Source organism: Aspergillus melleus (assembly GCF_016097325.1).
Source record: "Aspergillus melleus strain CBS 546.65 chromosome Unknown contig5, whole genome shotgun sequence".
NCBI classification, from domain to species: domain Eukaryota; kingdom Fungi; phylum Ascomycota; class Eurotiomycetes; order Eurotiales; family Aspergillaceae; genus Aspergillus; species Aspergillus melleus.
The window spans coordinates 361,715-378,256 of NW_025763374.1; the positions used below are offsets into that span (position 1 = coordinate 361,715).

Sequence of the window (16,542 nt, forward strand, 5' to 3'; positions counted from 1 at the left end):
GCTGATTACCTGCATTCAGGTGGATCGAGCTGTCAGCGATGTGACTCAGACTTTCTAGTCAATCGTCCAGAGCGTCAACACCACCGCGTCATTCGGATTCACTATGGAACCATTGCATCAGGCAATACTGTTCTTAAGGACGCTGCTATACGTGAATTCTATGCAAACAATCCTGATCAGGTGTTGTGTTTTGAGATGGAAGCTGCAGGTCTGATGAATAATCTTCCATGCCTTGTCATTCGTGGAATCTGCGACTATTGTGACTCTCATAAAAATGATGATTGGCACAACTTTGCTGCGCTGAGTGCTGCTGCCTATGCACGAGAATTACTTTGTGTTCTGCCAGCACAAAAAGTGGATAAAATGCCGGCATGGGCTGAACAGGTTACAAATCAATTGCAACAAGGTATGGGAGTTTGATTAGATGTATCTATCAAAATAAATATATCTCTTCTTTCCCTTTCACACACCCTACCCCTCCCGCCCTCCTTGAAATTCTTGGGCTATCTCAGGCATATAATGACGTTTGCTAGTTGAAAGAAATACGCTAGACATAAGAGATGGACAGAGGTATGACGAAATGTAGTATAATCGGGGGAGACGGCTGACAGCAATAGGCTATTTCAGTCTCGATTCGATCAGACAATTGGTTGGCAACAACTGAGGATTGTTGAAGGAGCAGCATTTGACTCTTTTGACAATCAGCATGATGAATGTCTTCCAGAAACCCGAAAAGAGCTACTCAGTGAAGTTGAAGAGTGGGGTAAATCAGCACATGGTAAATGCATATTCTGGTTGAATGGTATGGCAGGAACAGGCAAATCAACTATTGCTCGAACAGTGGCACGCATCTTTCACGATAAAGAGCAACTTGGTGCTTCATTTTTCTTCAAACGAGGTGAAACAGATCGTACTAATGCAAAGTATCTGATATCAACAATCGCAAAACAAATGATACTACGCTATCCAAAGCTAGCACCAGCCGTCTTGGAAGCAGTGGAGAAAGACCCAGATATTTCAACCAAATCCCTCAGCCAACAATTCAATCAGTTGCTTCTTCAGCCACTGGTTACCCTGAATCAAGCAAATCCTGCAATTATTGTGATTGTGATTGATGCTTTGGATGAATGCGACCAGGAAGATCAAATTATATTAATAATCAAACTGTTCCTACGAGTACAGGAGCTTGAATCCGTGCAAGTTGGAATATTTCTGACCAGCAGACCCGAACTTCCAATCCGTCTTGGATTTAAGGAGAGTCAGAGTCATCAGGATCTAGTCCTCCATGAGCTTCCTGAGCCGGTGATCGAACATGATATTCGCAAGTTTCTGGAAGTTAAGCTTTCAGAAATACAGGCGGGCGCATTCTCCCCGAATTGGCCAGGAAAAGAAAAGATAGAAAAGCTGGTAAGGATGGCTGTTCCTTTATTCATTTTCGCGGCCACAGCATGCCGTTTCATTAAGCAAGGAACGCATCCGAACCAGCGGCTCGAGAGGTTCCTCGAATCTCAAGGTACAGGTAAAAGCCAGATGGACCGGATATATTTGCCTATTCTAGAACGTTTTTTAGGCAATGACGAAGAGGAGTCGGAAGACCTTGTGAAAGAATTCCAGAACATCGTCGGTGTTATTATTCTTCTTGCTACCCCACTCTCTATTGAATCTCTAGCCCTTCTTCTGGAACTGAATACTCATGAGATCAGTGAGACATTGGGCTCTTTACATTCAGTCCTCAATATACCAAGTGAGCGAGAGACGCCAGTTCGAATTCTACACCTGTCATTTCGAGATTACCTTCTGGCCACACAGAGCCGATTTCATATCAATGAGCAAGAGACACATGGGAAGATAGCGATACATTGTCTCCGGGTTATGGACACTCGACTGAAGCACAATATCTGCAACCTGGCAAGTTACGGAACACAGCGCACGGATATCGACCTACAAATCATCAAGCACTACCTCACGGCTGATCTGCAATACTCCTGCCAGTACTGGGTGCATCATGTTCAACAAAGCAAAGGTCGCATCTCTGAATCTGAGATTCTCTCTTTTCTTAAGAAGCGTTTTCTGCACTGGCTGGAGGCACTAGCTTTGATAGGAAAAATATCTGAAGCAGTGGAAATGATAGATACAATAAAGACAAGTACACAGGTAAGTCCATAACTTGCTGGTTAAGCAGTGGCTAATTTATATTCCAGGACAATATTGATGCTGAGCTTTGGGACTTTCTGTATGATGCAAGAAGGTTTACTCTTCAACATGCTTACATGGCTGGCATTGCTCCACTCCAAATCTACAGTTCCGGTCTAATATTTACACCTGTACAAAGTGTCATTAAGAAGACTTTTCTTGGTGAAGTATTAAAACAGATACAAATACTCCCAGTAGTCGAAGATTCATGGAGCCCAAGCCTACAGACGCTCGAGGGCCATTCAGGTTCGGTCAGATCAGTGGCCTTCTCTCCTGATGGGCTTACCCTGGCGTCGGGCTCTGAAGATGACACCATCAAGCTCTGGGATACAGCCACCGGCATGCAGCGGCAGACGCTCGAGGGCCATTCAGGTTCGGTTAATTCAATTCTGAATAACTCTGATCCCAATTTCCAAATATCTTTATCAGATAGCTGGATTGCATTAGCAGGTAAAAATATACTGTGGCTGCCTGCTGAGTATCGTTCATTTTATTGTCATGCTGTCAAAGACGCCACACTTGCCCTGGGGTATCACAGTGGTCGAGTCTGCATCGTAGGATTCCATACAGGTTAGATCAATACAGAGGCACCCGAAATGTCCTTCTACCTTTGACATGGACAAATTGATTTTCAAACCCTAACCTAAAAGGAAACTAAGCTTAATCGAGCTAGTGCCAAGAAGAATGAGTACGGATGTGAAAAACAAGTTTCGTATCGAACATGTAGCTGTCACTGAACACTTTGTATGCTGTACGTCACGGCAGGGAACCAGTATGGACACCGCCTCCCTAGATAGGTATATCTTGACACCCATTTGGGCTTCCTGCTGTAAGTTGTTTCATCGACAATTGAAGGGCTGCAATGACCAATTTAGAAGGTTGAATAGAAATAAGATGCTTATTCAAGAGTCTACGTTTGAAGAATAACCAGCAGGTCAGTGCCTAATACTAAAGCTAGTACGATGCATTATTCAAGTAATATGCACGGCTTGGCGTATTTGGTAAGAAAAGACATGGACCATGGTACGGAAGACAGTGGATGAAATCAGATAATTAACTTGACCAGTAGCAAGACCAAAGTTCGCGAGAGCCTCGGATCACTATCTGTCCGTCTGTCACTAGTCAGCATGATTATATAGTACATAAACCCGGGATTCCAGAGTGGCAAAATCACCAAGTAACAAATAACGGGCCTCCCGAGCCCCACTTTTACGGAGAGATTAGAAGATAAAGAGTCAGATGGACGGGAAACATCTATGAATATGACACGTAGAACAGGATAAAATTCGTTAAGTTAACCACAAAAATGTCAAGCACCCTGATCTATGACCAAGAACCACACTGTTCCTATTGATAGCCGCACATGTCGCCCGATAGTCTGGAGGGAGCCAAATCAAACGCTGCCCGTTGTGAATGACCCATTTTTCACTTACGAATATTTCATTTTCCTGCTGTTCAATGAAGTCGGGAATTTGGTGGTTCAAAGAAGGTGAACCGCAGTCAGTCTTGAGACAGCCATTGTCCGAGAATGACAAGGTAATTAGTGTTACGCCAAGATGATGTTTGTCCTTTTCGTACCCGGTGGCTGAATCCCAGAGCCGCACGGTGCCATCAAATGAGGCGGATGCGACCGTCTGCCCATCTGGAGAGAAGGCGACTGCCCTGACCTGATCCCTGAGGCCCCGCAGGGTATGACGCTTAACTCCGGTGGCTGGATCCCAGAGCCGCACGGTGCCATCACCTGAGCCGGACGCGACCGTCTGCCCATCTGGAGAGACGGCAATTGCGTTGACCCATTCCCTGAGGCCCTGCTGGGTACGACGCTTAACTCCGGTGGCTGGATCCCAGAGCCGTACGGTGTTATCATTTGAGGCGGACGCGACTGTCTGCCCATCTGGAGAGAAGGCGATTGCGCTGACCTGATTCCTGTGGCCCTGCAAGGTACGACCCTGGACTCCAGTGGCTGGATCCCAGAGCTGCACGTTGCGATATGAGGCGGACGCGATCGTCTGCCCATCTGGAGAGAAGGCGACTGCCCTGCCTGAATACCAGTGGTCCTGCAGGGTACGACGCTCGACTCCGGTGGCTGGATCCCAGAGCCGCACGGTGCGATCATCTGAGGCGGACGCGACCGTCTGCCCATCTGGAGAAAAGGCGACTGCCCTGACCGAATTCTTGTGGCCCTGCAGGGTACGACGCTCAACTCCGGTGGCTGAATCCCAGAGCCGCACGGTGCGATCCTCTGAGGCGGACGCGACCGTCTGCCCATCTGGAGAGAAGGCGACTGCGCTGACCGAATTCCTGTGGCCCTGCAGGGTATGCCGCTCGACTCTAGTGGCTGGATCCCAAAGCCGCACGGTGCGATCATCTGAGGCGGACGCGACCGTCTGCCCATCTGGAGAGAAGGCGACTGCCCTGACCGAATTCCTGTGGCCCTGCAGGGTACGACACCCGACTCTGGTGGCTGGATCCCAGAGCCGCACAGTATTATCATTTGAGGCGGATGCGACCGTCTGCCCATCTGGAGAGAAGGCGACTGCCCTGACCGAATTCCTGTGGCCCTGCAGGGTACGACGCTCAACTCCAGTGGCTGAATCCCAGAGCCGCACGGTACGATCATTTGAGGCAGATGCGATTGTTTGCCCATCTGGAGAGAAGGCTACCGCGTTGACCCAATGAGTGTGGCCCTCTAGTACCTGCACGCATGGATCCCATTCCTCTTGCATAACAACTGCACGGTCAAGAAAATCCAGCCGTTCGCTCCAATAAAGCTTCTTGCTTTCACTAGCTTGAGGACAGAAGACAAGTGCAGCGCTGTATGCTTGCAATGGTGCCTCTTGTATAATAAATCCATAGCTAGTCGCAAACCTCTCGAACTCTTTGAAGATTGACTGATGCAGCTTATGAATGGTAGATTGTTTGGAGACCAGCGATCTTAGCCCCGTCCGACTAACTAGATCTGTTAATATCTTCTTGGATATACTAACACTCGGGCCACTTTCAGCCGAAGCTTGCTTCTATATCATGTCAGGTAAGCTTTTTTAGCATTTCTTTATCACATACCTGCTGTAAGCGGACAAGCTTTTTGAGAGCTAAGATCCCATGTCGCATCTCATTAATCAGACTAAGACTCTCTAGCCAGTGAAGTAGATGTTTCCTGAAGAAGTCAGAAGCTACCTCATAGTCTTTTGAAATAGACACAGTATCAGATGTCAAAATATCTTCAATAAAATGGTCAATCCAGTACGTGCAACTATATCGCAGGTCGATGAGGGGGTCACGATCGGGTGGGGGGCTTGCTATCTCGGACGCTGAAACAGCTGGATCACCGAGATTGTAAATGTCGCGTCGTAGTTTGTCCGAGAGGCTGTGCAGGGACTCACGGACTATTCTGTGGTGTATTGTAGAGGGCCTTGACGGGAAAACTGCAGTAGATACCTTGTCATCACTAAGGTAGTCTTTTGCAGATTGATGTACCAGATAAACGTGCTTATCCCGAATTGTGAGGAATGATCCGCACATGCTCACAACATTCTCCAAATCGTTAAAGCTGTATTGTCGCTCATTCCAGCCCGCCAAACAACCCAGTTCACGCAGGTGAAGCGGTCGGTATACAAGCGTCACGATTGAGAGGACTAATATGCATAAGTCGCGATCCAGACCATCAAAACGAAGAATCTGTTGAAGCATTCGGTCGTAGAGTGGGATTAAGCCTCGGGGAGTTCTTTCTAGCAGCTCAACCACCGCTGCCGAACGCTGGCACTTCTGCATTTCTTGAACTACCAAGGCCACCCATAAAAATGTGCCATCTGACCTTTGAAGAAGTTGGCCCTTGACCTGTTCCAAGAGAACTTTATCACGTTGGAGTACTGTTAACTGAGAGGCTCTATAATTGATATATGACGCAACAGCATCAGAGATATGATGCGCATTAAGCTCCAGGCTGAGCTTGTCTTTGCTATCGTCAAACTCCAGTGCTTGCTCGATATCGTCTCTGTTACGACTCGACACGACCCACTTCACTTGAACGGTTGAAGTCGACTTTGTCGTCGCGGTAATAAATCGGAGTAACTCGGGTAGACCCAATTCACACTCATCGAGCCCATCAATCAGCAGAAATATCGTAGCTCTTGTTGAGCTTTGGACCATATTGTCAAAGATTACAGATAGGCTGTAAAATGTGTCCCCATTGTCAAACAGCTTTGGATCAGTGTCGTATCTTTCTCGCAGGTGTGTGATCAAATGGGGCTGTTGTCGAACCAGCAGATAGATCAGACTCCGCAGGATGCTGGTAGCATTGTTTAGTCTGGGATCGGTTGCTTGGCACAGGAAGTAGGCCATTGATTGCGATGGCTGTGAGTCAACCTGCCGTGACAGTTCTCTGATTATCCCAATCATAAGCATAGTCTTGCCCTTGCCGGGATCTCCCTTGATCCACAACAATTGGCTTTGTGAGTTGGTATGCCAATTCTGAAATTCAGCAGTATCCAGGATCCATCGGAATGAGTCGTCTAGTAGACCACCCTTAGTGGCCTCGATGCGTCTTAGATCATCATCAGGATGACTGAGGAGTAACTCTCGCAGGTAGTGTTTATCTCTTTGGTCTTCATCAATAGCTGCAATGTCTTAGGCCTTAGTCATACCTTTTCGGGGCAGGACTGCGACATACCTGGGGGCAAACTGACGTTAATAATCTGAGTAGCTCCATCTTTGGCGACATTGCCTTGCTGATTAATGTTGACCGCCGGTTGGCGCATTATTCCGATGTTCAGCCTTTTCTTGAAAGTTGAATTTAATAAAGAGGAGGACTTTGATTACTCTATGATGGTAGGAAATTCATGGACCGATTGATCAAGTAGGAGATTAGGATAAGATGGAGATGTCCGAGTGAGCTTTGCGGCTGAAGGTTCTGTAAGCGCTGGGTTCTGGCAAGCCAGAAAGCGCGGGACCAGTAGCAATGCGACACGTGTCAAGGTGATGGGTTTCCTTTCAGGTCTGGGGAACGGAGCAGTTACGGATACTGAACTTCGATCTTCACGGAGCTGTTTGTTCTGCCCTTGAATGTACCGTATCGAATCCCCAAGATGGCCGAAACCGTTGGCTTTGTATCTGCCCTTTTAGGTCTGACTATCTTGACTTTTGATGCAAGCAAAACTCTTTATGAAGCTGTTTCTAGCTTCAGAAGCCAGCGGAGGACAATCAGAGACTTGCAACTTGACCTGAGCTCTCTTCTGGATGTGCTCCAGTCAATCCGAGACTTGGCGGAGAGCTCGCACGAATCCGATAGACTCGAAGCTCTACGTCTACCTATGGAATGCTGTCTAGCAATATGTCAGGATCTGCAAGTGACGCTCGATTCATGCACAAAGCACTCGGATGAAGGAAGGGATAGTATTCGTGACTGGCTCAGCTTGCGATATCACGAAAAGAGTTTCGAAGATATGAAGAAGCGGCTTGCTAGCTATAAAGCGACTCTTAGTATAACCTTTCAGTTGATCACCTTGTAAGTAGGAAATGTATTCTAGTTGTGCGTATAAGCTGACTGCAAAAGGGGCGATTTGAATATCACGCGAGACTCAATACAAAATCTTGAAAACACCATCCAAGGCACTAAAGAAGATCTTGACGATCAGTTAGAACAAGTGCGAGAGACCATTAGTGGTGCAGATGTATCAACCCGGAATATCCTCCAAACCGATCTGGCCCAACTTCAGAGCAGCATGCAAAGTCTCCAGAGCAGTATTGCGAGTCTTGAGCAAGTAAAGGCCACCCTTCCTACTCTTACTATCACCGGAAATCAAGCCGAGAGTAGTCGTGCGATTTTTGGCACGGATACGCATCAGCCAAGCTTTAATATGAACGTGTCGAATAATGCAGCGATGCGAGGATCAGTGATAGCAGCTGGGGTCCACACCCCGGGAACACTTCAAGCGTTGCTGAGAGATACTTCGACGCCTCACGTTGCGCTGGCACTTCGGGCAGTACAAGGTCAATCACACAGTAGTAACATTCCCATTAGTCAGTCCGTTCTGCGCAGTATGTCTGCGGAAAACTCCTCGTTGGTTGACTCTACGATCTTAGCAGACGGACCACCACGCAATATGATTGAGGCATCGTCGACCAGCCATGAACAGCCAAATGAAGACTCTCGTGTTGTTCGCTTTGATATTCTCGAGCACCAAAGCCGATCATAGTATGTCCTCTTGATACAACACGCCCACGATGACCGTAATCCGGTGGCATTCGGGTCGGTGGACGGCGATCTCAAGGAGCGGGGTTATAAGACGAGGAATGTGAAGTGGCGGTACCTGTGTGGAGGTATACGCTTTTAGCCAGCTGCGAATTGCAAGTGGTTTATAGATCGAGAGGTCATTATGAGCTTAGGATATTGAAGAGGAAAGGATCGGGAGGCTGCCTAACATTCGGTCACATTGACATGCGCTTGGCACAGCCTCCTTAGCTGCTGCCACGCTGCACAACACATGCCACTCACAGAAGGCCAGCGACCGTTCTGCCATCTGCTGGCGGTGGACATATTCGGCTAGGTTCAGTACGTGAGCTGTTGTGGAGTCAACTTGCAGTCTTGCTCCGGAGAGTAAGAACACCAAAGCCAAAGAGATTCGATCGAGGCCCCTCGAACTGCAAGTGGGGCATCATCCGTTCTCCGAAAGGAAGAATAACGGCCCGATGCCCTTGCGTTTTTGACTGGTTCGCCCACGGTCAAGTGGAAACTGCTGCTCAATAATAAGCCAGTGGGTAATGTGACTAAGAAAGACCTGGTTATAGCTCCCAGTCAGTATTGGGAGAAGTATCTGCAAGCGGATCTTGACAACATGGTGCAAACAAAAAGGAAGCCCAACCAACAGGTTCGACCTGAGAGTACGACGATCAAGGTTGAGGTCAATGATCGAAAGCAGTGTCCACTAGAACAGTTTGACAGCGGCACTAAGATCAAATGGACGCCCGTGGAGAAACAACTAAAGAAAAAGAGAGGACAGGGCAACCCTCTGCATGGAACACTATATATAAGCTCATGCAATGTAATGTCCGCTCATGCCAGCTAAACTCTGGCTAGTACTGGGAAGACTCAAAGTACAGCAAACACTACTGTACAAGCTCAGGCAGCCACACATTAACCGGCTGGTTGTTTATATTAAGAAAAGCGGCAAACTCAAGAGCCATAATGTGCCCCGAGACATCCGAGACTTTGACAGCTCATGCTGGTAGAAAGCTCTTAGTTGAGGGCTCTGTTCTTTTGCTTTCTGTCGCACCTGCTTTTTCGTCCAACCATGCCGGGAAAGGGCACTTTGAGCAATCTGTGCATTACTGAGCCGTTTGCTACGTATTAGATGGATAGCCATCCTGTGCTGTCGAGAGTCCAGGTGTCGCGCCATCGTCAGTTGGCTGTGAGGTGAAAAGCACACGTTGGCCTCAAGAATTGAAGTGATGGCAGAAAAGCTAGGCGGAGTGTATTCTTGGCCGTCATGGTATGGTTTGGTTACTTTGTTTTTGTGGGTATGGTATCATTCACGGGAGAAACGGGCCGGAAATATAGGCTAACCGCTTCTGATAAACTAGGGCTTCGGAACTAGGGTTTGAAAACATGCTACGTCTTTACAAAACATAGAAGGACATTTCGGGTCGCACTGTATTATTTGTATTCCACTCAAATCTCTTATTTTCTAATCTCTTTGTAAAAGAAGGGCCTGGGATAACTGAGGCTTATATATCATTCTTTGAGATAAATAAGAACTCTGCAGTGGTTTCTAGATGGTTCCGTGAATATGGCCAGCTTGCCACTCGTTCTGAATCCAGAAATTTCCATGCCAAGGGACAAGCGCGAGGATTACCCGGTCACGTCATTATGGTAATATGACTAGTATTTACAATACGTTTCCTGGCACGGGAAAATCGTTATTCCCTTCCATTCCGAATTCAGTGTAGCTTATTTTCACTCCAGGGTTACTGAAACAATCAAAGAGTGTGAGTGGTGACTCCGGCATCCGGAAACATTGTACCGCCCTGGAAACAAAGAGATGAAATTCGTAATCCCTGTTAGGGGTAGAGAATGCGAATAAACACCGGTAGTCCCTGGTGAGATCCGTTGGAAAAGGGGAGGCAAATCCGGATATCAAACCATCGCGAGTTATTGAGGTGTTGTGGCTGTCATTGTGTGCCGAGCGGGAACTAGTCTCGGCCCGATGGCGATCCCGCCCGCAGGGGTTACCGAACCCCATCCCACAAACACGCAAGAAACAGCGACAATTTTCAGCGACTATGACTTCCGGCCCAGGATTCCAGCAACAAGAAAACGCCGCAGGCGAGGCTGTGAGGCAGAAGAAAATGAGCCGATCGCGAACCCTGAATTTGCGACCGGCGGAGAAAACAATGGGCGGGTGACGAATCAAGATGTCCGACAGTATTTTAACAGCTTCAACGAGGTGCTTAAGCATCAGACCGAAATAATTGAAACAGTAAGGGCTGAGGTCCAAGAACTGAAAGCCGAACAGCAGCTTCTGCGAACTCACAACGAGGAACTGCAGAAAGAGATTCAAGCCCTATAGGCCAAACTGGAGGCACAACCACTGAATACTTCAGGGAACAGATCCTGGACAGAAGTGGCCGCAGGAAACACTCTACCAGACCCCAAGACAACAGTGCCACGTCCCCGAAAAGAACCCAACTGTGTTCGAATCAGCACCGCACCGACCCTAGATCAGGACATTGATAATGATCGATTCTCAAGAATCCTGCCAACGGAAGCAGCAAATACTCACATTCGAATCGTCCTGCTAAATGCAGAGAACATCAAAGAAGTCCAAGTCGTCGGTATTGGTATCACCAAAACAGGTTATGTCATACAATTCCGGGATGCCCAGTCTGCTGAGACTGCCCGGGGCAGCACCGAATGACTGGAAGAATTGGGAAACAACATTAAAGTAATAAAATCCCGGTTTGGGATCGTGGCCCACCGAGTCCCGACCGAGGAATTTGATCTGAAAAAGAACAAGAAACAAGGAATAGAGAAGATCACGGTGGAAAATGACCTTCTCGATAAGAAATTCCAGGTGGAAGATATCGCGTGATTAAAGAAGAGAGACATGTCTCTGGGCAAATCTGCCTCAATGGGACTCTGGTTGGACTCACCAGAGGCAGCTGAATGGATCATTAACAACGGATTGCTGGTGGGACAGAGGTTTATCGGCAGCGTGGAACCATACCGGGTAGAAAAGCAACGGTGCCGTCGCTGCCAGCAATTTGGCCATCTAGCCTGGCCCTGTAAGGAACGGGTGGTATGCAGATACTGCGCGGGACCACACGATCAGCGTTACTGCTTCCCAGGAATAAGGCCGAGATGCACAGACTGCAATGGAGAACACCCGACAGGTGACCGGGCATGCCAGACACCCCCTCACCCCAGTCCATCCCAATGACATCAAACCTTCGCATCCTACAGTTGAACACCATGAAATCCAGGCCAGGGATGGAGACCCTTATTAACGATCATCAAAGTCAAAACCTAGATCTGCTTTTAATTCAGGAACCACCAAAGACAGCATACCACATCCATGTTAACCACAGCGCATGGCGACTCTATCGACCTACACACTCTGCAACACCTCGATTTCGCAGTCTCCTTTATGTCAACCAGAGGATCTCTACATCATCGCACCGCCAAATCCAATGTAATCATCCAAATGTGGTGGTCATCAAGATCTGGATCCCAAAACTTCAATACCTAATATTCTCCATCTACATTCCACCAATCGCGATGCACGACGCATTTGAAGCCAACAGCGCCCATAAAATTCTGGCAGAAATTCAACAAACTATCCAAGAACAAACTGAACAAGGAAATCGCGCGACAAAACTCATCTTGGCCGAAGATTTCAATCGTCATCATCCGGCATGGAGTCACTGCGAGATACATTACCGCTTCGCCGAACACGCGAATGAACTAATCAATTTCTTTCAAAATCACGAACTACAATGATGCCTGGCCCCAGGCGAAGTAACATTTTGGTCCTTAAATAAACCAGGGACGACATTAGTACTCGATCTCACACTTATCAACGACATGACACGGCTGATTAAATGCCAATTTTATCACGATCATTATGGATCCGATCATCGGGGCACGTACTCAGAATGGAGCCTCCAACCAGAGCAGACTAAGAAACCCAGGCCGAGAAGAGCATATGACCGAGCAGAATGGGTCCAAGTAGGCCAAAAGATAACGAGATCGATTAATCCACATCCGAGGATTCAATCCAAGAAGGACCTAAACCAAACAATCGACCATCTGATTCAAACTATTATAACTGTATTAAATCAGCATGTGCCGGCACAGATCCCGTGCCCGTACTCGAAGCACTGATTCACGGCAGACCTCAAAGCCCAACAGGTGGAAGTCAATCAAACCCATCGGAGATGGCAAGACAGCTGTGCCATCCTAGAATCCAACCATCCAATAATCAAGGCAATGTTTAAAGAAATGCGTGAAAGAAGACGAAAATGGACTAGAGCAATTGAAAAAGCAAAAGCAAATCACTGGAAAGAGTTTCTTGACAAAGCAGGTGAAGGCCATCTGTGGAAGGCAGCCATTTATATGCGCCCACGAGACGCGTATACGAGCATCCCGACAATCAAAGTAGGCACGGAGGAGATAGCTGACAATCAAAAAAAGACAGAGGCATTCCTTGACGTTTTCTTCCCGAAGATGACAGAACCTGAAATGGAAACAGAGATTAATCCCACAGAAGAACTGCCGTGGGAGTTGATTATTGAACAAGAGATTTATCGATCAGTTCGAGCCGCCAAGGGGACCATAGCCTCTGATAGAAATGGAATCCCCACGCTGGTCTGGAAACACCTGTGGACCTACCTGAAAGAAACTATTACGACTATCTTTACAAAGTCAGTGGATCTGGGCTACTATCCCAGACAATGGAAGCAGGCACGGATCGTTGTGCTGCGGAAGCCAGGCAAATCAGACTATTCAGTGCCGGGAGCATATCGACCAATATCACTATTAAATACACTGAGGAAGTTACTAGAAGTTGTTATGGCTCGAAGACTCTCTTTTTGGGCGGAGAAATTTAAGCTGCTTCCAGACACACAATTTGGAGGCAGACCGGGACGAAACACCGAGCAGGTCCTGCTGGTCCTTGCCAACGCAGTATACCGAGCTTGGGAACGATCTAGGGTAGTGACGTTGATTGCGTTCGACCTAAAGGGCGCGTTCAACAGAGTTCACCAAGTCAGTCTCGAGGCTAGATTGCGAGTCAAAGGCATTTCATTAAAGGCCCGGCAATGGATCCGCAGCTTCATGCAAGACCGTCAAGCAAATGTCACATTTGATGATTTTGAAATCGAGAACTTATCTCTTGAATATGCCGGTCTGGCACAAGGATCCCCACTCTCCCCAATCTTGTTTGGGTTCTACAATTCGGATCTGATGGACCAAATGATCGATCATAACGGCGGTGCATTGGCTTTTATCAACGACTACTTTCGCTGGCGATCATACCCAACAGTGGAAGAGAACATTAAGAAGATCCAGGAAGAAAACATTCCTCGAATTAAAACGTGGGCACATCGAACGGGAGCATCCTTTGCCGCCGAAAAGACTGAATTAATTCATCTTACACGGCGGAAGACTGCCCATGGAAAAGGACAAATTGTGATAAACAGTCAGGTTATCAAACCGGCCGACACCGCCAAGCTTTTTGGAATGATCTTTGACAAAGAGATGCGTTGAAAAGAACATGTGCAAAAAACGGTTAAACGGGCAACCAAAGTGAACATAGCCTTGAGCGGGCCCAGACATCTCCGACCGGAGTAAATGCGTCAATTATATCAAGCATGTGTAACACCAATCATAGACTACGCATCTACAGTCTGACACAATCCGCTTCGAGACAAGACACACCTGCAGCTCCTAGAGACAGTACAAAGAACGACTCTCATCCGAATCCTTTCAGCCTTCCGGACAGTATCCACGGCGGCACTCGAAGTTGAATCTTATATATTACCAACCCACTTGCGACTCAAGCAGCGGGAACAAATAGTGACTGCTCACTTCAATACTCTATCGAACGACCATCCGGTTCATGAAATAATCAAACGAGCAAAGGAACGCAGCATTTTTATCGATAATGGGGCCTGCTTTCTCTTGGCCGAATCACTGCGAACCATGGACCTCGGGCGCCTGCAGGCCCTGGAAACCATTGATCCAAAGCCATTAGCATCGTGGCGGACCCAGCCCTTTACAGAAATCGAGATTGAGCCTGATCGAGAGAAAGCGCAGGCCAACGCGCTGGCGCAACAATCCACAACAAGTATCGCAATCTTCTCAGACGCTTCAGAAAAAGAGAATCAACTAAAAGCCGCAGCAGTAGCGCTTGACTATAATCGGCAGATAACAAGGTCTCGACAAATCAGCATCGATTCAATGGAATACTGGTCAGTTTACGCGGCCGAACTTATGGCAATCTACTATGCAATCGGGCTAATCTTTCAACTGGCACGGAAAAACCAAGCTACTACAATCAGGACCCAAAGCTCAGCGACAATTCTTAGTGATAGCATGTCTGCACTACAAGTAATCGCAAACTCATGGAATAAGTCAGGCCAACGAATTATTCAAGCGATTCATCAGTCTGCCGGAGAGCTCCAAGCACGAGAAATCTCATTGCGATTACAATGGATCTCGGGACACTGTGGTGATCCTGAGAATAAGACAGCGGACCGTCTAGCCAAGGCAGCGGTGAGCGCCGAAAAAAAACATCCTTTTCAGCATCTTCTATCACGGGAGAAAGCGTACATCCGCAACAAGATCAAAAGAGAATGAAAACAGGAATGGAGGACTTATAAAAATGAAAGACATTTCCGACGCATTAATCAGATTTTACCTGCAAGCCGCACGCGCCGACTGTACGACTCGCTCCCTCGTAACCGAGCTTATCTGCTTATCCAACTTCGGATCGGCCACTCGTGGCTTGCCATTTACGCCAAATAACACGGCTTTCGTGACGACGAACAGTGTGAATGTGGAGCCACAGAAACGGTAGTTCATGTACTGATTGACTGCCCACGGCTAAGAGGGTCACGCCAAGAATTGCGGCGGAAAATCGGAGGGATGTTTAACAACATTTCAGAGATGCTGGGAGGGGCAGGTCAAGGTAAGGAAGGTAAGTTGGAAGATGCCGCGCAAAATCCTAGCGTCCTAAGGACGATACTAGATTTTGCAGAGGCATCGCAGAGATTTCGAAGTCGCGCGCCACGAGGGCGGCAGAACAAAACCCCAGGCACCGGCCAACACAGGCCTTGACGAGGCTCCAAGTTCGTCAGGAAAGTAATAGTTTACTGTGAAGCATGTACATAGAGATTAGAGATAGTGGTATCCTGCATATCGCTTAAGGCGAGGGGTCAGCGTATGAATCATCATCATCATCATCGACTGTATCGTGGAAAGAAGCGAGCGTGCTGGCTCAATTCCGAACTGGCATGACAAAATTAAATAAATATTTCTATCAAATCAAGATATCACAAACAAATCAATGTGCATGTAAACAAACAAATGAAACAATTAAGCACTTCTTCTTTTGATGTCGAAAATGGATCATATAACGGACGGAAATGCTGCAATGTACTCATATTCATTGAGAGAATCTATCCTCCTTTTTAGACGGAAAATCTCCTTTTGACGATCAAGACTGGTCGTTGAACTTGAAAGCAGTACGAGCTTCAATACGGTTTGCAATCGCCACAGGCCGATTCGAAGCTGTTTAACCATTTCAATCAACACCAACGATATCCTCTCCAAACTAACCTACAACAACCACCTTGTGCCAAAGGCGGTAGACGCGCTTCAATTGCCGAGAATAGGATGTTGAACACTTGAAGAAGCGCCTTCAAGCTAATTTACTAACAAAATTACTAATCCACGAGGACCCGCTACAATCCTGACAGCTGATATGACATAAATTGAACGCAAACATGCATGGGCTTCGAGAAAACAAGACATATATATTTGAACATGTATAATAGACCAGTGATAGTTGCCCTTTCGGCTTAGCCGCCGGGCGTTAATAAATTGTGTGTGTGTGTGTGTACAAGAGGCACCGTTACAAGCATACAGTGCTGCACTTGTCTTCTGTCCTCAAGCTAGTGAAAGCAAGAAGCTTTATTGGAACGAACGGCTGGATGTTCTGGATCGTGCATTTGTCATGCAAGCGGAGTGGGATCCATGCGTGCAGGTACTAGAGGGCCACACGGATTGGGTCCACGCGATGGCCTTTTCTCCAGACGGACAGTCGATCGCGTCCGCCTCAGATGATGGCACCG

At 47.4% G+C, this 16,542-nt stretch overlaps 2 protein-coding genes across 2 annotated transcripts; one reads left to right on the forward strand and one right to left on the reverse strand.

Moving 5' to 3' along the window:
• Nucleotides 1–3,502: 3,502 nt before the first annotated feature.
• On the reverse strand, nucleotides 3,503–6,950 carry LDX57_008653 (uncharacterized protein; the record flags this gene model as incomplete). The annotated part of the gene is made up of 4 exons (XM_046090375.1): nucleotides 3,503–3,571; nucleotides 3,627–5,210; nucleotides 5,257–6,809; nucleotides 6,863–6,950. The coding sequence occupies 4 exons, from the start codon at nucleotides 6,948–6,950 to the stop codon at nucleotides 3,503–3,505; spliced, it is 3,294 nt and encodes a 1,097-aa protein (XP_045946350.1).
• Nucleotides 6,951–7,277: 327 nt separating this feature from the next.
• Nucleotides 7,278–8,387, forward strand: LDX57_008654 (uncharacterized protein; the record flags this gene model as incomplete). The annotated part of the gene is made up of 2 exons (XM_046090376.1): nucleotides 7,278–7,696; nucleotides 7,745–8,387. The coding sequence occupies 2 exons, from the start codon at nucleotides 7,278–7,280 to the stop codon at nucleotides 8,385–8,387; spliced, it is 1,062 nt and encodes a 353-aa protein (XP_045946351.1).
• Nucleotides 8,388–16,542: the final 8,155 nt, after the last annotated feature.